General features: G+C 42.2%; 1 protein-coding gene across 1 annotated transcript in view; it reads right to left on the bottom strand.

The window, feature by feature from the left end:
• The window catches only part of kcnh5 (potassium voltage-gated channel subfamily H member 5), a 296,860-nt gene that overhangs the window by 192,302 nt on the left and 79,877 nt on the right, over positions 1 to 24,681 (bottom strand). Inside the window, exon 7 of the mRNA XM_062968582.1 lies at positions 15,723 to 16,152. Within this exon, the coding sequence (XP_062824652.1) occupies positions 15,723 to 16,152 (430 nt within the window). The remainder of the gene's footprint in view (positions 1 to 15,722; positions 16,153 to 24,681) is intronic.

The following is a 24,681-nucleotide window of genomic DNA, read 5'->3' as shown; positions in this document are numbered from 1 at the left end:
TATCTGGGAGTGTGATGGAGTCTCCTTCTTTGGAGGTTTTATGTAGAGTGTGGATGGCCATCTGCCAGGAGTGATTTGATTGTATTACTACATGAAATAATGGGGTTATACTGGATGGCCCTTGTGATTTCTTCCAACTCTATGATTCTGTGATTCTACATTCTATGGCAGTGGGCTGGAAAATCTGCACAGAAGAAGTGTTCCATAGTGTTGAACCTTATTCCTTAAATTCAACACTTTGGGAAGTGACTTGAAAAAGCTGGAACTGGTTCACTGACTGTGAAGCCACTATCCTCCACTGAACATTATGGCAATCACAAATTTGCTGGATCAAGCCCATAACAAAGGAATAACAGGGGCAAGAACAGTGCAACTAACAGACCTTGCAAAGGCTTCAGAATTGAAAAGCACCAGTGCTGTTTTGCCTCTTACATGATGTGATTTATGATTTCAAGTCATTTCCAACCCATGGCTTATCTATCAAAGGGTTTTCTTAGCAAACTTTGTCTAGATTGGACTTGCCATTGACTTCTTTGTGGCTGAGAGAGTGTGTACTGCCCAAAGTGGGTAATACCCTAGTTGAATACTCAAACTAGCAGTATGCTAGCTCATTGATTTTTAAAACAGCTGTTAAAAATGTGGAATTGCAAACCCAAATTAGGGTATGTTTTCCTCCTTTGCATATTATTACCCTTTGATATATCCTAACCTGGAAAATGCAATTTGGAAATGGAAAAGCAATTTATACAGTACTAGCTGTGCCCGGCCACGCTTTGCTGTGGCAAAGTGGTGGTGGTATTGGTTAAAAATTGTTGTGGAATTTTTATTTGACGTTATTTGTATTTTTAATTAATTTTATTGTAACTTATCTTTTTATTTATTATATTTTATTATTTTGTTGTATTATTTTAGTTATTTTGTTATTATAGTATTTTATTGTATTAATTTTTTAGTGCTTTTAATCATTTTAGTGTTTTTTATTATTTTTATTGTATTATTTGCATTTATTTTATTTTTTATTCTTTTATTAACACTGGGTTGAGTGGGTTGCTAGGAGACCAAGTGAGAGGAGCTTAGCCTTCTAACTGGCAGCAATTGGATAAAAACAATTATTTCTCTCCCTCTAATTAGGACTTTATTTTTCTTTTCTTTTTGTTGTTGGAACCTAGGGGCAAGGATGGTGGGTTGTGTTGCCAAATTTCTAGGTTCTGGGGCTTGTACTTTTGTTGTTTAGTGGGAGGAACGGACACCATTACTCTTTTATATATATAGATAGACATAGCCACAAAACAGAGTGTAAAGTTAGTGTAAAGTGTAAAGGATTTGCTCAACAAAAATACAGTTTATGTGTTCATTGTATAATGGAGAAAAGGAGAGGGAGAAAAACAGAAATAGAGAGGCAAATCTTGATCTGCAAAAAGGATCCCATGAAGCCTTTCATGATGTGAGAAATAACTGTTCTGTTCCTGCTATCGCCTGCACTTTGGGGTGCTGTTGAAAGCACTAGAGCACAGGTTGGCTGGGAAGGGGAAAAGGAACCAGTATCTATATATGTGTGTATAGATATATATCTCCTATGTCTTATCTCTTCCCGCTACTCAAAGCAAGCAACCAAGGGATGATTCACACCTTATATTTTTGAAGGCTTTTTTTTTTCAAAGTCTCTGCCACAGGCATCCCCTTATAACATTATTTTCCCAAGCGCAGGGATGTTTGCAGCACTGCGGCAATTCCTAAATAAATGCAGGGAAAAACATTTCTGTGTTGTTGAGGACACCTCAGGCTATAAGTGTTGCATTTTAATCAAGTCCTCTCAGCCTCTGAATCTATAACCCCCCAGAAAAGATTTGTCCCCCGCTTCTCCCAGCCTTGACGTTCCTTTTCTCTTTTCTACTTTTATCTGGGCAGCTTACTTTTAAATACATAGCACTTGCATATCTTTAGAATTTACCGGAGCTTTGATGGCCAATCCACCCCAAATATTAGTTTGAACTTTAAAGCAGGGCGTGGGAAGAGTGTGGCCCAGATTAATTAATGACACAGTACATAACTAGGAATGTGTAACTAGTTACTTCCAAGTCGACATATTAGCCTTCAGTAATTTCATTCTCTGGGGAAGCAATACACAATTTTAGCAATTTCCTTCACACAGCTAGAAAATCTGCTGTTAAAGGCTGTTCACAGTTTGGAAGTTATTACACACACTATTTAATGTGGGGTGTTTTGGGGCAGAACGGCGCATTTGAAAATGTTTTTTTTGACAACACAAAAAAACAAGGAAAATTTTGATGCAAAAAAGTCCTGAACTATGACGATTCTTGACAGTATAGTATTTTCCTCAACAGTGTTTCCCGTTTTTTTAAAAACACACCTGCAATTTGCTATGGGAGTTACACCTTAGTTAGTGGACTTATTTATTTATTTATTTATTTATTTACAGTATTTATATTCCGCCCTTCTCACCCCGAAGGGGACTCAGGGGGGATCACATTATATACATACAGGGCAAACATTCAATGCCCATATACACATAGAACCGAGACAGACAGACGCAGAGGCAATTTAACCTTCTCCTGAGGGGATGTTCGATTCTGGCCACAGGGGGGAGCAGCTTCTTCATCATCCACTGTGACAGCACTTCCTCATTCCAATGTCGTAAATTAGTTATATTTGCTTCCCCACTTTATAAGTGGTACCTTATTTCCTACTTGATAGATGCAACTATCTTTTGGGTTGCTAGGTCAGCAACGAGCAGGGGCTATTTTTTATTTTTTAATTGACGGGTGCTCACCCCGCCACGGGCTGGCCTCGAACTCATGACCTCAAGGTCAGAGTGATTTATTGCAGCAGGCTGCTCACCAGCCTGCGGCACAGCCCGGACCCAAATTCAAAAGAGGACTGATGTTATGTCACTCTGTAGCAAAGCCAGCAAAGTTACCATTGTGCAAGCAGACAGATATACATCAGGAATTATATATCTCAAGCACAAATGTGTATTTTTCCAGTTTTGTATCAGTCCCATTGCATAACATTCAGGGCCCTTCCACAAAGCCATATAACTGTGATGACTCATGGGCCATGTAGTCCCGTTCCTAGCACTGTTGTGACAGATGAAGAGGAAAACTTAGGTTTCCCACCGTTTCAGCCAGAATTGGAGCTTTTTCAGCCAGAATTGGAGCCCTTGCACCTGCAGGAGATTTGCCTTCCAGAAGTCGGCCAAACAAGCCTTGAGCCGAAATCTCCCCCATTTTCTCGCCGTGATTATTATAAACAACAGAAAGGCGCTCAGGAGGCGTCTCGCAGGAGCGCTAGGATTGCTGCCAGGCATTCAGCTGATTAAGCCTGCTTCCCATGGGAAACTTTAGGGAGTCATGCATCTGGACACAGAGAATGGCTTTCGGTTCTGGTTCCCCAGAGAAATGTTCTTTGGCGGGAAAACGAGACCCTATTTAGGTGTTTTGCCCACGTAGGAATCTTGCGGAGTCAATTCGTCAGCTTCGGGAGTAGGTTGTGTGTGGACTACGCTACTCCCGCGTCCAAGCCCTTTGTTCCCATTTCCAGCCTTGCCTTGCTTCCCAGGACCTTGTCTTGCTCCACGGACCTTGCCTTGCTTCCCGGACCTCGCCACGAATTTACCACGGATCCTGTTCTTGCTCCTCGTTTCTTGTTGCCTTGAAATAAGCCTAGTGTTCCAAGAATCAAGTTTACTTCCTAGCCTTGCTTAAGTTTCATGGACTAAAGGACCTTGTCATCTCCCCTCACTTTGCTTGGCAAAGTGAGTGTTTCGGTTACTGGATTACAACTTTGGACCTTTATATTTCATATTGGACATTGTTTCTTTGGACTAATTTTGACCTTTCCTGAAAGGTCTACTTCTGGACTATTTTCTACACTTGTTTTTATCAACTTTATATATTACTTCAATAAAGATATTAGATAGATTCTGGCCTCTGTGTATGGTTATTGGTGCTCTGCGGTCTGGGTCCTGACAGTTTGACTCCGCCACCTTAAGCACCAATTAACCTAGGTCAGAATGTCTACCGGAGCCGGGCCAGGAGACCAACCACTCAGCTACACCATCGCCAAGGATGAAGTGGACAGAATCCGTGATATGATCCATGCGCAGGAGGGAGAAATACGGGGCTTGAAGGAACGCGGAATCCGTCTCCCTGCCCTGGCGCTGCCAACCAAGTTTTCTGGAGAAGCCTCCAAGGTTCATGTTTTCCGTCGACAATGCCAGGCTTACATAGAAGCCCGTCTAGCCGAGTTTCCTCAAGAAGACATCAAGGTGGCGTGGATTTACAGTCTCCTAGACGGTCCAGCGGCAAATTGGGCCATGGCACTGTACGATGAAGGCTCCCCACACCTAAGTTCCGCGCATAACTTCCTGAAACACCTTAAGGCGACTTGGGGGATCGAGGACAATTTAGAGGCGGCCGGCCACAAACTCCGGCGCCTTTCTCAAGGGGACAGGCCCTTGTCCCAGTACATAGCCGAGTTCCGAGTGTTGGCTCAAAACACCGGTTGGAATGACATAGCCCTCAGAGGACAGTTTCGGGAGGGTCTCAACATCGAGATGTTGGAAGAAATCTCCAAGGTGGATCCTCCAGACTCTCTTGAAAGACTTATTGAGCAATGTTTACGAGCCGAAGTCATGCTTGCCAACAGGAAACAATGGCTACGAGGCCAGAGTGGGAGAGTTGGAGCAAAACCTCCCGCTCCCGCCGGCATCCAGCCACGTCCCGTGTGGAGACCCCCGCCACCGGCCCCATACCCCAGAGAAAGCGGGGAGGTACCGATGCAATTGGGCAATGTGCGTCCCAGATTAGACGTTGCCGAGAAGGCCTGCCGCCAACGTTTAAATCTCTGTTGGTACTGCGGAGACGGGGGCCACTTTGCCAGAGAGTGTCCAGCCAAAAGAAAGCCCGCCGCTCGCTTGGCGGCGGCGTCCTCCGTGGAGACGGAGACGGCCGAGGCGGCGCAAAGCCGGCGGGGGAAGCCAGTGACCGGGCGTAGAGAGGCTCGCCAACCCGGTCAGAAACCCCACTCAAGAGCCGCCAACCGGGGTCCTATTTCTCCTAGTGGTCACCTTGTGGTCAGCGAAAAAAGGACCCGTCATGATCCATGCCATGATAGACTCAGGAGCAACAAACAATTTCATCGATAGAGAGTATGCCGACTCTCTGGGATTACAATATCACGATTTCAAGAACGCCCGGGTGGTGCAAGCCATAGATGGCCGCCCCCTAAAGACAGGTCCAGTAAGCCAATGGACTGAACCCACCAGAATGTGGATAAGGGAACATATGGAAGAGATTTCCTTCTTTGTTACCGAGGTTCCTCATTTCCCTGTGATTCTAGGGATTCCATGGCTGACACTCCACGACCCCAGCATCTCTTGGACCAACAGAGAACTGCAGTTTGCTTCTAAATATTGCCAAAACCATTGTCTTGTAGCCAAGGTCTGCCATGCCACAGACGCTGAATCCATCATCACCTTTGCAGATTTATTCCTTCAGCATATTTTCCGGTTACATGGATTGCCCAAGAGTTTGGTCACAGACCGTGGATCTCAATTCACCTCTCGTTTCTGGAAAGCACTACAGGAACTATTGGGCATAGACTCTCGTTTATCTTCAGCTCACCATCCCCAAACGGATGGGCAAACTGAGCGCACCAATGCCACCTTGGAACAATACCTTCGCTGTTATGTAAACTATCAGCAGGACAATTGGGCTTCCCTGTTGCCGCTGTCGGAGTTTGCCTACAACAATGGTGTCCAGGCTTCTACTAAGGAAACCCTGTTCTTTGCAAACTACGGATTTCATCCACATTTCTTTCCTCCTGTCATTGAAACCTCAGAAGTCCCTGCAGCGGAGGACTGGCTGCAGGAACTCACAGCGGTGCAACAACTTTTGCTCCAGCAACTAGACCAAGCCAAGGAGGACTATAAACGCCACGCTGACACTCATCGCCAGCCAGGCCCCGAGATCAAGGTAGGAGATCGGGTTCTTTTGTCCACTCGCTTTTTGCCCTCCCACCGTCCCTGCCGGAAGCTAGATGCCCGTTTCATTGGTCCTTATCCAGTGGTGGCGCAACTTAACCCCGTGACTTTCAAACTTCTACTTCCGCGCTCCATGCGCATTCATCCAGTGTTTCATCGCTCCCTGCTCCTTCTGGCGGAAGGTGTGCGCCCTGATGCAGACCGGCCGGCCCCCACTCCTGTTTTGGTGGACGGGGAGGAGGAATTCGAGGTTCAGGACATTTTGGATTCTCGCTTCCACCGCCGCCGCCTTCAGTATCTCATTGACTGGGTGGGTTTTGGCCCTGAGGAACGCTCTTGGGAAGACGCTTCCACGGTCCATGCCCCCGACTTAGTCCGCCGCTTCCACCAGGCCTACCCCACCAAGCCGCGGCCCCGCACCTTGGGAAGAGGGCCCATTTTGGAGAGGGGCCTTGAGGAGGGGGATAGTGTGATGACTCATGGGCCATGTAGTCCCGTTCCTAGCACTGTTGTGACAGATGAAGAGGAAAACTTAGGTTTCCCACCGTTTCAGCCAGAATTGGAGCTTTTTCAGCCAGAATTGGAGCCCTTGCACCTGCAGGAGATTTGCCTTCCAGAAGTCGGCCAAACAAGCCTTGAGCCGAAATCTCCCCCATTTTCTCGCTGTGATTATTATAAACAACAGAAAGGCGCTCAGGAGGCGTCTCGCAGGAGCGCTAGGATTGCTGCCAGGCATTCAGCTGATTAAGCCTGCTTCCCATGGGAAACTTTAGGGAGTCATGCATCTGGACACAGAGAATGGCTTTCGGTTCTGGTTCCCCAGAGAAATGTTCTTTGGCGGGAAAACGAGACCCTATTTAGGTGTTTTGCCCACGTAGGAATCTTGCGGAGTCAATTCGTCAGCTTCGGGAGTAGGTTGTGTGTGGACTACGCTACTCCCGCGTCCAAGCCCTTTGTTCCCATTTCCAGCCTTGCCTTGCTTCCCAGGACCTTGTCTTGCTCCACGGACCTTGCCTTGCTTCCCGGACCTCGCCACGAATTTACCACGGATCCTGTTCTTGCTCCTCGTTTCTTGTTGCCTTGAAATAAGCCTAGTGTTCCAAGAATCAAGTTTACTTCCTAGCCTTGCTTAAGTTTCATGGACTAAAGGACCTTGTCATCTCCCCTCACTTTGCTTGGCAAAGTGAGTGTTTCGGTTACTGGATTACAACTTTGGACCTTTATATTTCATATTGGACATTGTTTCTTTGGACTAATTTTGACCTTTCCTGAAAGGTCTACTTCTGGACTATTTTCTACACTTGTTTTTATCAACTTTATATATTACTTCAATAAAGATATTAGATAGATTCTGGCCTCTGTGTATGGTTATTGGTGCTCTGCGGTCTGGGTCCTGACAATAACCCAGAATAGCAAGGCAGAAAATCCTACAATATCTGCTTGGAACTGGGTTATCTGAGTCCACACTGCAATATGTTCCAGTTCATGGCAGAGAATGTGGGACTTTATTCAGCTGCGTGGAAGGGACTTCATTTTGCCATCATCCCAATATACATCTTTACAGTTCACTATAGGTTGACTGTCCCTTACCTGAAATGCTTGGGACCAGAGGTATTTGAGATTTTTTGGAGTTTATAAGAAATGGCCTGATACCAAGTCAGGCTTTTAGTCCACCTAACATAGTACTGATTTTGCTGTTGCTGAGCAATTGTTTTCCTCATCACCTACATATACAGAACCAACTTTTCAACTGGAAACATTGGGTCTGAACTTGGAAGCATAAAAAGGACATGTTGAGCATTCCTTAGGACCAGAAGTGTTCTGGATTTTAGCATTTTTTTTAGATTTTGAAAAATCTATATTTTCATATACATTCCCAAGTTCTATATTCCTATAAGTTCCCAAGTCTAAACATGACATTTATTTATGTTCCATGTATACTTTATACACGTGGCCTGAAGATATATTTTGTACAATACTTTAAATAATTTTGTGCATGAAACAAAGTTGGTGTACACAAAGCCATCCGAAAGCACAGACAATGCATCACTATCTCAGCAGCCCATATGGGCAATTTCAGATTTCAGAAAAGCAGGTAAGGAATGCTCACCCTGTAACATGGTTTCTTAGGACTTCTACTGTTTAGCAAAATATATGTAAAATTATGTTAAGTACAAGGTGATAGAGGATTCTGGTGACCATTTTTAACTATTTTTCTTATATTCTTGATTATTCTTTTCCATCCCTACTTTCAAGCTCTGGCTTCTTCTCCTTGAAATCCCTCCAACAACACACACACATTTTTGTTCAGATTTTCCTCCATCCCAACCAGACCAATCTTCCTCCCTTCACTGCCTTTTGACTGCTGGAGGAGAACTTCATCCTGTTTTACTAATGATGCCTTTAAAAAGCCTTATTGTGGAATCAGATTTTTCTCAGTACAGAATCTCTTGCAAACTTGATAAATGGAATGTTTTACATGAACATTTGTTGCCATTTATTATATTGCAACAGATGTCTCTGGAGGGGACTATTCATTGTGGAGTTATCAAAAGAGGTTCAATAGACCAAATACAAGCGCAACATGCAGCAAGGAATTAAATCCTTCATTCAATTATGAACTCCGTAGAGAAAAGCAATATATAACTGTTCACGTTGCAATCGGTACAATAAATTGATTTACAGGATACTTGACAAAATAGCACAGGCAATTAAAGCAGGGCTGGGGAATTCAAGACCGTCCGCGCATTGTTGGACTCCAACTCAGATCTGTGGTGATGGATGATGGGAATAGTAGCACCTCACAGAAGCACATTAACATCTGGAGGGCTGCACATGCTACATCTCTGGATTAAGCCCGCCAAGAAAGTTAAACAAAAATATCTTTCTTTTTGCAGGACCTCCAAAATGGAGTGAATTGAACACTACTATTGTTCAATTGTCCCTGGTGGCAAAGTGTGTTAAAGCACTGAGCTGCTGAACTTGCAGACCGAAAGGTCCCAGGTTCAAATCCTGGGAGCGAAATGAGCGCCTGCTGTTGCTCCAGCTTCTGCCAACCTGGCAGTTCAAAAACATGCCAGTGTGAGTAGATCAATAGGTACCGCTCCAGTAGGAAGGTAACGACACTCCGCGAAGTCATGCCGGCCACATGACCTTGGAGGTGTCTACGGACAACGCCGGCTCTTCGGCTTAGAAACGGATATGAGCACCAACTCCCAGAGTCAGATATGACTGGACTTGATGTCAGGGGAAATCTTTACTTTACCTTATTGTTGAATATGTTTTTATGTGCCTTCAAGGCGTGTCCAACTTAATGCTGATCATAAGGTGAATGTATCACAAGGGTTTCTTGGCACTATCCAATGCAAGTTTCCAAATCAATGCCTGGAGTTTGTACAGCTGAAATCTGCTAAATTGGGACGCTCTTATCAAAAATGGAAACATAACTCATCTCACTAAAGCATGGATCCACTTTAAATCTAGTTTCTGCCTCCTGCAAAATTCTGGGGCTTGTCGTTTAGGGAGGGGTCTTTAAACTGGTCAGCCAGAAACGTCCTGGGCCTCAATGAACTACAAACCACAGAATTCTGCAAGAGGTAAAAACCAGATTTAAAGTGGATCCAGGCTCTAGTGTGATGAGGCTGTAGTATCAGACTTTTAATCATGACGAAGAGGCGCATTTGTATTTTTATTTATATCCCTCTTTTCCCCAATACAGAACCCATGGCAGCCTACAGCAAGATTAAAACAAGATGAAAGGAACTAGTCAAAGTATCACCCTGGAAAACCTGAAGAAGTGGTATTTCTAGAAATCTGAGTCCTCCAGCATGCCCATCCTTTCAAATATTTAAACATGGCTATCATGTCATGTCATTTTTAACCTTCTCTTCTCCAGACTAAAAATACGAAACTGTCTAAGCTGCTCTTCATAGAACATGGTTTCCATGTCTTCTACCATTTGGTTATTCTCCTCTGGACTTGTTCCAACTGTTAGTGTTTTTGTTGTTATTAGTGTGAAATGTTCGATCAATTGTTGCTGTTGGATTGTTGTATGTGTTCTGGCAAGCATTCCAGCAGTCCAGGAGTTAATTACATGCCAGCCCTGATTGACTGCCTGGAGGGCCAATGGGTCAAGACTTCTGTTTCAACTATGTGGACGGAAAATTCATCATGAACTGTGGAATGCAAGGAGGTGCTGGCTTGCACTGATAACGGACTCGGCAAGCCGAAAGGAGGAACCATGTTTTGTCCTAGCCGAGGAAACATGTGTCCAGAGAGTGATGGTATTTAGTGTTGTAAATAACTTGTAAATAAAGCCTTTAGAACTGCTGTGATCAGCAGATAATTAACGGTGTTGTTTGTCAGTGCCACTTTTGCTGCTTGCTTAAGTGGTCTGGCTGATGAGAAGAAGGTGAGACCTGACTCATCAATAAGTCAGGGTGACGATTCCCTGACACCAACTTGCCTATGTAATTTTTGATTGCACAGGTTGGTGCTCCCTTCCTTCTTCTGCAATATCTAAAGTAAATCCCAGTGAAGTCAATAGGGGAGACATAGCTAGGTTCCACCTACAGAAAAACAGTTCCTCTGCACTCAGCTATGTAGGATGTTGGTCACCTTCTCATTTTTCCCAGGCTCAACTTCATTTCATCCCATTATTAATCAGTTTGCATTTTTTTAAAAAAGTCAACACACAAAAATCGCATCCAAAAATCACTGTCTTGTAGCATATACATTTTTGTACTCCCTTGCCCTAATGTGCTGTTGTGTATGCACACTTTTCTCACCTTATATTCATGTATGCATTTTTGTTTGGACAACTGTGTTGGAAAATGCAGAAAAATGCTATGCGTAAAGTAAAAAACAGTGATTCAGTTCATGTATTTGGAAAAACCCAAATGAGGTCAGTTTCCATTAAAATGCAAAACAAATTTCTCCCTCCTCCTTTGCATTTCCCCTGTGTTCCCAGTATGCCTTAACATTGCTCCGTAACTTTCCAACAGCATTTTCCGCCCACTCAGATTATATTGAGGTTTGAAGATGCTCATCTGTCGGAAAGCCTGCTGCTTTGATCGTGTACAAAGACCGAAAGTGTCTCTTTTGTATTGTCATTTTTAAGGATACTCAAGAGGAGTCATAGATCAGCAGGAAAACTAAAATGATTTTTTTTTAGAGGGGGAGAGAAACATCCAATATATTGCATCTAGAAATCATCCCAGTTGCCTCGAGCTCCCATGGTGACAAAGGATACCATTCTCAGGTGATAAAAATAGATGTTGCGCAAGCTAGCCTAAGCTGCAAACCTGTCACACATCTTGATAACTGACTGAAGCACCTATAGCACCACCACGTTATTTCAACATTGTCACATGAATTCAGCTTGACCTGTATGAGCCCAGCTAGAATGTGTCATTTTAAATCTCATATGCTATGTAGGTATATCCATAGAATCACAGATCTGGAAGAGACCACAAAGGTCAACCCCATTCTACCATATAGGAATACTCAATCAAAGTTTTCCCAGCAGATGGTCATCCAACCTCTGCTTAAAAACCTCTAGAGAAGGAAACTCCACTGAACTCCCAGGCAGCATAGTCCATGGCCAAACAGCTCTTACCATCAGGAGGTTGTTCCTAATGTTTAAGCAAAAACATGCCACATTTTTACAGGATGTCTATGCCCCACACCACTGGAGAAATTATACTGTTTAGCCGGTATTGCACCACCTGACATCTGCCGGGAGGTAGCAGCCAATAATGAGAGGACCAAGACAGTGACATCTCAGGCCCATCGCCTGTTCAGAAATCAACCAGCACGCCAATGCCTTAAATCAATGCCTGAGAGCTAAAGAGATACTTGCAGGAACACCGCAGCAAGCAAGAGTCCAAAAGTGGCAGGCTAAAACCCAGAACCTCAAGCTATGGCTAATACTAAATGAGAGACTCCCTCCTGAGCACACAGAAGACTGGGTTACTTGGAAGGTGCTGAACAGACTACACTCTGGTACCACGAGATGCAGAGCCAACCTTAAGAAATGCGGCCACAAAGTGGAGTCCACAGCATGTGAGTGTGCAGAAGAGCAAACCACAGACCACCTATTACAATGCATTCTGAGCCCTGCCATGTGCACAGTGGAGGTCCTTCTTATAGCAACACCAGAGGCACTCCAAGTGGCCAGCTACTGCTCAAAGGACATTTAGTATAATGCCAAGTTTTTAACCTCACAACCTCTGAGGATGCCTGCCGTAGATGTGGGTGAAACGTCAGGAGAGAATACTTCTGGAACATGGCCATACAGCCTGGAAAACATAAAACAACCCTGTGATCCCGGCCATGAAAGCCTTCGACAACACATTGAACATCTCTACAGGGAGAAATTGTTCCAAGACACACGGAAATTTGAAAAACTAAGGACCAGGAAAGCCCATCTGCTGTGCTCCCTGACCTTACTTCTATGCTGCTGAGACACAGATACCATCCCACAATTTCTCGTAGCCAAAGGGACTTTCAAAAACACCACAGGCTCACCGTATTTACAACTGCCTGGAACGCAACCTCTTAAGAGAGAGAATCCACACCATCCGCACCTCACTACCTCTGAGGATGCCTGCCATAGATGTGGGTGAAACATCAGGAGAGAATACTTCTGGAACATGGCCACACAGCCCGGAAAACATACAGCAACCCTGTGATCCCGGCCATGAAAGCCTTCGACAACACACCAAGTTTTTAACTTTGTGCTTTTAAATACATCATAACTATACCCTCAGTTCGCTTGTGATACAGTAAATAAAGTAAAAACTCTTTTCCTACAGTTTGAATCCATAGCTCAATGGATTCTTTAAAGTAACAGATAAACAAGCTCACTCCCTCCTCCACGTGACATTCTTTCAAATATTTAAACATGGCTGCCATGTTGCCTTTCAGCCTTCTTTTCTCCAGCCAGGATTAAGTGCATGGTTTCATGGCATGAGATCCTAATATTGAATTAAGTTTGAGAAACCAGCATCCTTCCATTTCATAGAATCATGGAACCTTAGAACAGAATGGAACTATTTATTTATTATTTATTTACCGCATTTATATTCCGCCCTTCTCACCCCGAAGGGGACTCAGGGCAGATCACATTACACATATAGGCAAACATTCAATGCCTTTTAACATAGAACAAAGACAAGACAAACATAGGCTCCGAGCGGGGCTCGAACTCATGACCTCCTGGTCAGAGTGTTTCATTGCAGTTAATTGCACTGGCTTGCTCTCCCACCTGCGCCACAGCCCGGGCCGTCTAACCCAATTCCCTGGCCTGCAGAAATACACAACTAAAGCACTCCTGAAAGGTGCCCATCCTACTTTTGCTTAAAGACCCCCAAAAGGAGTCCACCACCCACCAACGCAATCTGTTCCACTGTCTTGCATCTTCCATTTAAAACATTCTTCCTAATAATTAAATAGAATATCTTTCCCTGTAATTTGAATTCACTAGTTTGTGTCCTAGTCTCTGTAGCAGTGGAAGACAAACTTGCTCATCTTTTACATGACATCTCTTCAGATAGCTACAACTGTCTGTCGAGTCACTTCTCAGTCTTCTTTTCTCCAAGTTAAACATGTCCAGTTCCCTAAGCTGTTCTTCATAATGCTTGATTTCCAGACCTTAGTTGCCTCGCCCAGACATGTTCTAGGCTGTAAATATCCTTCTCATTGTTCCCAGAACTGGACACAACATTCCAGGTAAGGTCTGAACAAAGCATGGTTGAGTGACACTAATACTTTCCTCCACTATGGCACTATATTTCTGATCACATCATTATAGTTTTATTTCATCCAGCATACGCAAAGTTCACTGCATCATTTCAGAGTATCACAAACTAAAACGTGTAACATAAAACATTTTCATCCATTACACGAGAGCAGACTTGGATCTCTCAGTGAACATGGAAGATCTTGGCATCCAGTCTGAGTCTATTGAAATATACTCTTCCTATCATGCTTTTGTCTTATTCCTATTTTTCTACAGTTCTATTTCATTTATGCCCCACACCTTTTCCCCAGTGCAAGACCCGAAACAACTTACAATACATAGTCAATCAGAATGCAGATAAAAATCAACCAATAATAATACATGAACGACCCAAATAAAGCAGCACTGAATGGAAAACTGTCAAACCATCTAAAACACAGCAGATGAGACAGCACTCGTGCATTCAAAATCCTTGTACTGCAAACAGTTAATGCTGAAAAACCTAACTAAAGAAAAGTGTCCTAGTGGGTCATCTCAAGAAGGTCATCTCCACTCCAGAGTATAAATACCAGGGGGGCATAATGATATTGGTCCCACAAATAAGAATTCTGCCTTATTCCAAGAAAACACTCAAATCTATTATTATTATTATTATTATTATTATTATTATTATTATTATTATTATTATTATTATTATTATTATTCAGATTCCCTTAGTAACTATGCCTAACACTAACATGTTTCTTTGGAAGCCTAACTACACTCCTAGAAATTTGGGGACTGAACCAACATTTCATTTGAGAGGGCAGAATTCTTATCAGGAGTAATGCCTTTTTTTTTGCCTCTCTCCTAACAGCAATACCCCTGGCCATCTTCCATGCTCTCAACAAATGTACCTGCTAGCAGTGGTGGGACTATGAGAAAGCTTTCCTCCAAGGATCTCAAAACTCAAGAGTTTGGTGGTCTTTTTAACAGTCTAATGCAGTGGTCCCTAGATGTTTTGGACTTCAACTCCCAGAAATACTAACAGCTGGTAAACTGGTTGGGATTTCTGGGAGGTGTAGACCAAAACACCTGAGGACCCACAGGTGGAGAACCACTGGCCTAATGGCCTGGACCTAAGCTATGAGCTATTTTTAAAGACCCATAAATTCTACCTCTACAGAGGTGTCATCCGCTATCTCATCATAGAATAGAAAGGAATAGAATAGGAGTAAATAGGATGTCTCTTCATTGCATCCTAATAATCATTCTCATGGAATAGATGCAACAGATAACTGTAACCTATCCATTTGTTATTCCCAAATAAAACAGACTCACTGAATCAAGGAAACTTACAGTACATACACATGGGCTCCCCAACTTCTTATTGATTCAATGATTCTGTTCCACGTAATATTAAAAATTGAATTACAATTCTGTTGAAATAGGTAGCATCTCCCCTAGTGCATAGTGTAACTCATCTGTTCATAGATACTGTGATCCATATGTGACCTGCGGGCCTTTTGTTCAGGTGGTGAGCTTTAGCATACTTTATTAGAATGGTTTTCAGATAATAAATTTACAGCTTGCTTCTAGGACTGTTTTCTAAACCATACTGGCCTGGCTCAAAGGTAATGCTCTGACAGGCAAGTTTTTGAGAAAGTAATGTTCTGATACATTTCAGAGCAACTATTCTACCCCATAATGTGGGTAAAACTAGTACAGCACAAACTCTCAATGATCCCATGTTCGTTAAACAACCATAGCTTCTGTGGTTTGTGCCCCTTCTACACAGTTGTATAAAATCTACATTATCTGTTTTTAACTGGATTATATGTCAGTGTAGACTAAGATAATCCGGTTCAAATCAGATAATGTGGATTTTCTGCTTTGATAGCCTGGATTATCTGACAATGTAGAAGGGGCCACTGCTGAACATTAGACATACTCTTAAAATTATTAAGCAAAACTTTTTGTGAAAACCATTGTACTTACAGCCAACCATCATCATGGCCACTGAAAAGATCTTCTCTCCGTCAGTGGTTGGAGCTATGTTTCCAAATCCTATCGTCGTAAGGCTTGTCATGGTAAAGTAGAGCGAAGTTATATAAAGCGAGTCTTTACTGGGTCCTCCTTCCCACTGTCCTCTTCCTGTAGTGTTGTACCGATACGGTGTTCCAATACTCTCTGCCAACTGGCAAAGCCAGCTGTCCTTTTTGAGAGTATTTGTGAGTTCATCAATAACCTCGTAGTCCCCGATGCTGTACCATATACAAGCCAGCCAGTGGGCCACCAGTCCAAAGACGCAGACCAAGAGCACCAGCACAGCGGCACCGTATTCCAGATAATGGTCCAACTTTCGGGCAACACGCCCCAATCGCAGAAGGCGCACCACTTTCAAGGAACTGAAGAGGCTGCTGATCCCCTAGAAGAAAAGAAAAAGGTTTAGATCCTTGTAAAACACAATGCTGACCCAAATGAAAGAAGGTTTGGGGAGGGATGTTACTTTTCAAAATATGCCAAAGGGCTCGTAGGAAATGGCTTAAGTCAGGCTCTCAATCTACCTAACCTGGCACAATCTATTCTGATAGCTATAGCTGACCAATGGTTTTCCTATTCACCTGCTTGTCTAGATAACTTTTTATCCAAGAAACACAGATACCTATAACAAATACCAAATAGCAAAACAACAAATAGTCAACTGTTATACACAATAGAGTTATACAGTACTAAAACATGAGACAATTTAATCTAGACATGAATAACTGAACAAGGATATATAATGGTACAATACCCAAAAATGCAGGGGTTTTTTTTTTTAACGGAGATTACTCATATAATCAGAGTTTTTGTCTTCACTCATACGTGTAGTATTTAAGTCCCGTTGGTAATTTGTACACCCCTAGTGGAGGCACAGTAGAGTCTCACTTATCCAACACTCGCTTATCCAACATTCTGGATTATCCAACACAATTTTGTAGTCAATGTTTTCAATATATCATGATAATTCGTAAATACAGTAATTACTACATAGCATTACTGTGTATTGAACTACTTTTTCTGTCAAATTTGTTGTATAACATGATGTTTTGGTGATTAGTTTGTAAAATCATAACCTAATTTGATGTTTAATAGGCTTTTCCTTAATCTCTCCTTATTATCCAACATATTCACTTATCCAACGTTCTGCTGGCCTGTTTACATTGGATAAGCGAGACTCTACTGTACTTCCACCAGAAGTTACCATAAAGTCATCCTAGAGGACTGAGAAAATTCCTACAGAGGTACTTTCTCTAGGAATTTGCTAGGTCCTCCTTGGCAACTTTGTGTTAGGGTTGTTGTCTGTTTTCCGGGCTGTATGGCCATGTTCCAGAAGTATTCCCTCCTGACGTTTCGCCCACATCTATGGCAGATGTTAACTTTGTGTTAACATCTGGTGGAAGCATACCATAGAATCACCTTTAGACCTAGAAAATTGTTACCAAAGGCATCACTTGTTGGATGTGGATAGGTGAAGCCACAGACACTTGTCTTGCGAATATGAAGTGATTTTGGATATGGTTACTTCCAGATTCTGCCAAGTTCAAACTGACTGCAGGAGGTTGCTTACACGGTGCTTACAGAAGAACAGAAGCCTAAGCAGAGCTTAATTAGCCATCCTGGGGAGTGTCATATGCTACTGGTACGAACTCATGACTGATTTACAAAACAGGGTTTCTGCTTAGCTGTTGTTCTTTGAATGACCATCTGCCTCATGTTGGAAGTTGTACATCTAGCAATTAGGAATTAGAAAGGCTTTTATTTATTGTAGCTTTTTTCCTATCTCCCTCCCTCTGTACACGCAAACACAATGACACGGAGAGGGGGAGCAGTCATTTTGGAATTCAGAATCAAGACAGAAGCAAAGCAATATCATAATTCTTCAGCACAAAACCTAGTAGAAGCCAAAGACATTTAGTTTCACAGAAGGCAACGGAGTAAGCATTTATTTCTTCTTTGCCAGTTTTAAATTGCCCTTTTCTGTGCATCATTATCAAATCAGTCTAGTCAAAATGTTGGGTAATTACATGATCAAGCCATAAAGCACTGGAGTTTATTTCAGCAGAGGGATAAAACTGAAGTTCTTTTCTGCAGCTGCAACATTTCTCTCTCTGTCTTATAAATCTTACACAGACTCTAAATGATAACATGGCCATTTTGGGGGTTTCTTATTCCACTTGACCAATGAAAAGCCGCAAGGCTAAGCCCAACCACATGTGAGCATTTACACCCCCAAATGTCAAGCCAAATTTTAAAAAAATTGAGGTAGAAAGGATCAACCAATGTGCTGCTGAAAGAGGGAATGTATCATAAAAATGGAAGACAAAAATGAGAGTGATAAATCTGTCCTCAAATTGTATGTGCTAATTCACTTGGCTAGATGCACATTTTGAAAACATTACAGGGACTTCAATAGAAACACTTCTCACCACAGAAGGGAGGGTAGGCACAAAGCAGAATCCATGTTGCACAACTGAACTGTAATTTTAATTAAATTCTTTGAAAATAATGTGATATATAGTTTCATGGGTACCGAAAATTGTCTAGGATGGAAAGTTCTGGCGCTGAATATCTCTTGCAGAGATGCCTAAAGCAGGATTACGGTTGGTTAATCCCAACGAGACAAGACACATTGGATCAATTCTTAAATGATGAACACACATGCAGTCGATCCAATGGCTTTATTCCAGTGAGAACGAGCAATAGGTTTTAGGTCTAAGTCTTTCATTCATCATTGTTAATGACATCAGCTCAGCTTCAACTTATAAAGCCCCTATGAACTAAGTCACCCTGCCATCAGCAGCTTTGTTCAGCTCTTGCAAACTCAGGGCTGTGGCTTTCTTGATGAACTCTAACATCCTGCAACACAGTTTTCCTCTTTTCCTACTGCCTTCTATCTTGTATGTGTATATGTCTTCAAACTGTCTTCCAACTCTTAATGATCCCATGTATGTCATTGGGTTCTCTTAGACATAGAATAATCAAGGATGGTTTTTCTAGGTCAGTGATGGCCAACCTATGACACTCGTGTCAGCAATGACACGCCTAGCCATTTTTGCTGACACGCTGCTGCATGCAAATTGATTGGATGACTATGTCTTTTATGGCCAAATTTGGTGTGATTTGGTCCAGTGGTTTTGTTGTTTACTCCATGGGAATTATGCACTATATATATATATATAGTATATTATCATATTATTACTATTATAATATTATTATATTATTCATTATTCATGACTACATTGAAACTAGAATAGAGAGAAATCAGCATGGAAACTGCAAGAGGTACCATAGATTGTTGTACATGGAAATAATGGTAGTAAATAGGTTTTGATTTATTGAATACAGTTATATATTACAATTATATATTTTTGTTATTTAAACTATAGACATTGCTAAATTATGTTTTTTTTCTCTTGAAGTGACACACCACCCAAGTCATGCTAGGTTTTTTGGTGAATTTTGACACACCAAGCGCAAAAGGTTGCCCATCATTGTTCTAGGTCCTTAGTCTGAAATATAGCCTACAACACTTGGTAGTCATTGGTCTCCCATCCAGGTATTACCCAAAACTGACCCTGCCTAGCTTCCTATATGTAAACAGAACATAGTTTAATTTAGCTGCCAATCAGACAGAGTATTCAAGACACCTTCTAGCTTCTAGTTTCTCAAGTCACTCCTGACATGAAAAAAAAAGCTTACCAAGCATTATTTTCTTTTCTAACAAGTCTTTACATGATTTGTTCAAAGTATGACACTCTCAGTTTAGTCACCTTAGCCTTTAGGGAAAGTTTAGGCTTGGTCTGTTCTAGGCCCCATTTATGTGTCATTATGGCCATTCACAGTGTCAACATAATTCTCCTGCAGCATCACTTTTGAAAGAGTTGATTCTTTTCAGCATTCTTCACCGTCCAGCTTTTACAGCAATGCATAGAAATTGGAAACACAGTAGCAGTTACCATGCTATAAAACTGCTAAAATTGTGTGATATAGATGCACTCCTGGCAATCTATATATTTGTTGTCCTATCTGCCATCTAGATGCTGGTGGACAACCTCAAGGCTTCTATATTCCCTTCTTATAATTCTTTACTTTTCAACGAGAACTGAGAACTGCTTACGTGGTTATCCTGATGCTATTGGTGAAAAACCTTAAAGTTTATCTTCTACTTTTTATACCGTATATACTCGAGTATAAGCCGACCCGAATATAAGGTGAGGCACCTAATTTTATCACAAGAAAACTGGGAAAACATTGACTCAAGTATAAGCCGAGAGTGGTAAATTTCAGAAATAAAAATAGAAACCAATAAAATTGCATGAATCGAAGCATTGATAGGTTAAATGTTTTTGAATATTTACATAAAACTCTAATTTAAGATAAGACTGTCCAACTCTGATTAAATCATTATTCTCATCTTCTTCAATGTAAATGTCCTTATGTATCCTTTTAATAATTATAGAGTAAAATAATAAATGTAATAACAGTAATAACATCAGAATGAAATAATAAATGTATTAATAATAAAAATAGAGTAAAATAAATATAATACTTACAATAATAATAGAGTAAAATAATAAATGTAATAATGCCAATAAAAATAGGGAAAAATAATAAATGTACCATATATACTCAAGTATAAGCCAGCCAGGACCCTCACTCGAGTATAAGCTGAGAGGGGCTTTTTCAGTCCTAAAAAAGGGCTGAAAAACTAGGCTTATACTCGAGTATATACAGTAGTTCTTACTTTAACATTGGAGGAAGGCCACACAAACCTTCATTGTGCTGCCACCATTATTCACAAGTAGATGCTTAAGGTGGTGTCAGTTGGGTGGTTATTCTGCTCTCCACTTTAGCCTGAAATTTCTCAGAAATCTCCAAAACAATACTTCTATTTGGAAGATAGAGTTCATCACCTTGCACAGATGCTTTAAAGTCGCCCTGCTGATATCAAAGCCCCATCCCACCAGTGCATGGCAGGGAATGACCCTAATATGAATCATAAGCTGGCAGAAATTCTGCAAGCCAACACACCCTAAAAGAGAGATATTTCACGTTGAGCTACTTACGGAGAGCTTAGCCCCAAAGCCTTATGAGCTCATTAATCTGACTTTACCGGTGTTAATGTTAGCAGCATACATCTTTCAGGATTCCCCCATGTACAGAAACAATTAAGTGCAGTTGTCATAGATGCCTCTAAAAACATGGCTCTGCATAAAGCATTGCTTGTAAGGGAATGCCCAATTTTGCACTAGACTAAGAATCAGCATTCTGACCAGCCATAACCCAGAGGCAGAGTGTCCTTACAGATGGACATCTTGAACTCCATCCAGACATTGATGCATGTGTAGGCACGTGAATGAAGGGCAGAGGTGCCCTGTTTTGCCACTTCTGTTCATGCTATCCCCTCTATGATGTAAGGCCCCACAACTGCATGTATGTCATGAAGAGCTATAGCAGTGATTCCCAAAGTGGGCGCTATCACCCCCTGGTGGGTGCTGCAGCGATCCAGGGGGGCAGTGATGGCACCTATTAGGAGACGGGGTGGGGCCAGGGGAGGGGAGGGGCCTCTTCCCAAGTGCCGGAGACAGGGCTGAGCACCTGAGCCACCTGTTAGGACACAGGGGGTGGAGCTAGAGGAGTGGGCATGGCTTCTTCCCAAGCTTGTTGGGACACAGAGAGCAGAGCTAGGGAAGGGGGAGGGGCCTCCTTCCAAGAGCCAGAGACAGGGCTGAGCCTCTATACCTCTCGTGAGAGGCCTTTTAGGACTAAAGGGCGGGGTGGGGGTGGGGGTGGGGCCTCTTCCCAAGAGCGTGAGACAGGGCTGAACCTCTGTATACCTCCCCTGAGGCACTTGTTAGAACACGGGGGTGGGGTATAGAGGTTCAACCCCATCAGACACTTGAGAAGACGCCCCACCCCTTCCTCTAGCCCTGACCCTGTGTCCTGGCAGGCACCGCAGAACAGGGATAGAGGCTCAGCCCTGCCTCAGAGCTCGTAACTCCACCCCTCCCAGTCCTGGCCACCCCCTTCCCTAGCTCTGCCCTCTGTGTCCCAACAAGCACCTCAGAAGGAGTATAGATTCTCAGCCCTGTCTCGGGCTCTTGGGAAGAAGCCATGCCCACTCCTCTATCTCCACCTCCTGTGTCCTAACAGGCACCTCAGGTGCTCAGCCCTGTCTCTGGCACTTGGGAAGAGGCCCCGCCCTTTCCCTTGACCCGCCCCTCCCCTGGCCCCGCCCCTGTGTCCTAATAGGTGCCATCACCACTCCCCTAGATTGCTGCAGAGCCCACCAGGGGGCGGTAGCACCCACTTTGGGAATCACTGATCCAAACCTATATCACACATACACAATTCAAGATCCAAACTACATCACAGAATGGAGTAATTTTCAGCATTTGGAGGGGAGGATCATGTTCCTAGCTAAAGGTGCCAGGTCTGTGCTATCCCAGTCCCTAAAATTTCAGTACCAAAGCTTTAGACCTAGGGATGACCCTTTCTAAAATCATACTAGAGGAGCTGTAGTGATACTAGAAGGATGATATTTCAAAGAGAAGTTCGTGATGATGCAATTTAATATGATACTACAACTGAACAGTGTATTCCATTAAAAACACCACATCTAACAAATGATGTATATACAAACATACTTTTCAAGATAGCAACCTTATCCTAAGCTTCCTTCCGCTCCAATTGAGGTTGGGAGAAGAGGAACCAGAGTCTGTAGTCTGGCAGCCCCATCCCTGGCACCCTGTAGGCAATGTCTCTCTCTCCCTCCTCCCAATTTGTTTTATGTTCACATTTTCAAAGTCAGAAGTAACCCAAAGTTTACATCCAGTTTGGAAAAGAAAGAAGTAAAGTTTCTTACCACCTTTCTACAAACATAGATTAAAGCAAAATTCTGCAACTTCTTTTAGAGGACGAATTACCACTCCTCTAGCTTTCCAGGAGTGTCAATTTTTCTGAAGACTGGGGTTCAGGAGGCACAAAATCTCCTGGGAATGGGGGCTCGGGAAATGTATGCCACCCTTTGGTAATGTATGCTCAATAAATACAGTTGGACTGGTCAACCTTTTGGTCTAAATACATTGTCAACTATAAGAGAGTTAACTCTTCCAGATCAGGAATATCCCCAGATCTGAGATTTCAGGACTTCCCTTAGTGATGTTGCAAGGGGTGATGTCATGAAATGTGGCACATAAATCAACAAGAATTGCTCCAAAGATGTCATTCCAGAGGCATGCAAAACTGAGAGTTATAAGAACTTTTTCCAAAAAAATGCATGATGGCCTTTATTGGAATTTGGCACTCTTTGTTTCTTTTACATTTTATTGAATTCAATTTTATTTTTAATTGTTATTTACACTGAACTTCCATATTATATATGGCATTCTAAATCTAAAAAAGACCTCAGATTTGCTTTAGCACATGTGATTTTTTTTCAAGACTGACTTTGATGCTTCCGAGTTGCAAGATGTGACTGAGTTAAATCAGTAAAGAAATGTGTGAGAGAGCTGTATATAGTATGATTGTGGCATTTAGCTACAGTTTTCATCCATTTGGGGCAAGTTCTGATCGGAAAGAAAATTTAGGAAAAACATTCAAGGGTATTCCTTTTCCATAATATAGAGGCTTGGAAGGCTTCAGGGGCCCAAATTGGGTTTCAAAGGGTCATATGTGGCCCATGGACCACTATTGTTTGCCCTTTCCTGCCTTGTATAGTCTCCCTTTCCAGTTTTGGTATAGTTTTTGATTATCATTCTGATGATGCTCCAAGTATTATTCAATTTCCCCCGTACCAGTTCTCTCTTGCATGCAATAACAAATATAACAGCTCAGTGCCACTGTTATCAACATTCTTCTAAGTTTATTTATCTTGTTTCTTTGGCAAAATCCCTTTCCTCTCTCCTTCTTTCTTTCACCATACGAATGAGTTATGAGATAAGAGACCTCAGTGCTCTCCTCGCAAACTTCAGAGACAAACATGAGTCCTCAGTGAGTCCCAGTATTTAATAGGATGTTTCCCTTCAAGGATTTCACTTTAAATAAAGTGCACCCAATATCTGCTTTCCCATTAATATATACAATACGTTTGAGGAAAAGAAACATCTGAAAAGGGTAATTAAAATTCAATTTCCTATACCCTAAATGATCAGTTATAAATCTTGCATAAACTGAAACACTGTAAACAAATACTCCAGGCCTTTTTTTGTCCTCAGGCTACTTCTGCTAAGTTTTCCCGGGCTCTCTCTGGGGATTACCTAAGAGTGGCTTGTACTAACTAAATCTTCCTCCACCTCCAGGGTTGTCACAGAATATTCATAAGCTTGCATCTTCAAAATACACAAATATCCCAACGCCTATCATAGCACAAATAGAGGATGTCTTAAACAGAATGATTTAAAAGCTGCACAAGTGTCAAAATCACATATTGGCTGGCATCCTATGCATATGTGCAGCTTACACTTGTACAAGTCCCATTTTTGGATGGGGAACAGAGATACATTTCTTTGCTCTTGTGCTCCATCCAAAAAACTCCCACCAATCCAACGCAGTTCTGTATTATTCCACAATTTTCAGTCTGAGAAAATAATCACATAAGGAAAAAAAACACACTGCAGGGAATTTTAAAATCAAAGATTCAATTAGAACCTGAATTGCTTTTACAGTAGAGTCTCACTTATCCAAGCTAAATGGGCCGGCAGAAGCTTGGATAAGCGAATATCTTGGATAATAAGGAGGGATTAAGGAGAAGCCTATTAAACATCAAATTAGGTTATGATTTTACAAATTAAGCACCAACACATCATGTTTAACAACAATTTGTAATTTGTAAAATCATAACCTAATTTGATGTTTAATAGGTTTTTCCTTAATCCCTCCTTATTATCCATGATATTCGCTTATCCAAGGT

Source organism: Anolis carolinensis, chromosome 1 (assembly GCF_035594765.1).
Source record: "Anolis carolinensis isolate JA03-04 chromosome 1, rAnoCar3.1.pri, whole genome shotgun sequence".
Taxonomy (NCBI): Eukaryota; Metazoa; Chordata; class Lepidosauria; order Squamata; family Dactyloidae; genus Anolis; species Anolis carolinensis.
This window is presented reverse-complemented; position numbering and strand designations above follow the sequence as displayed.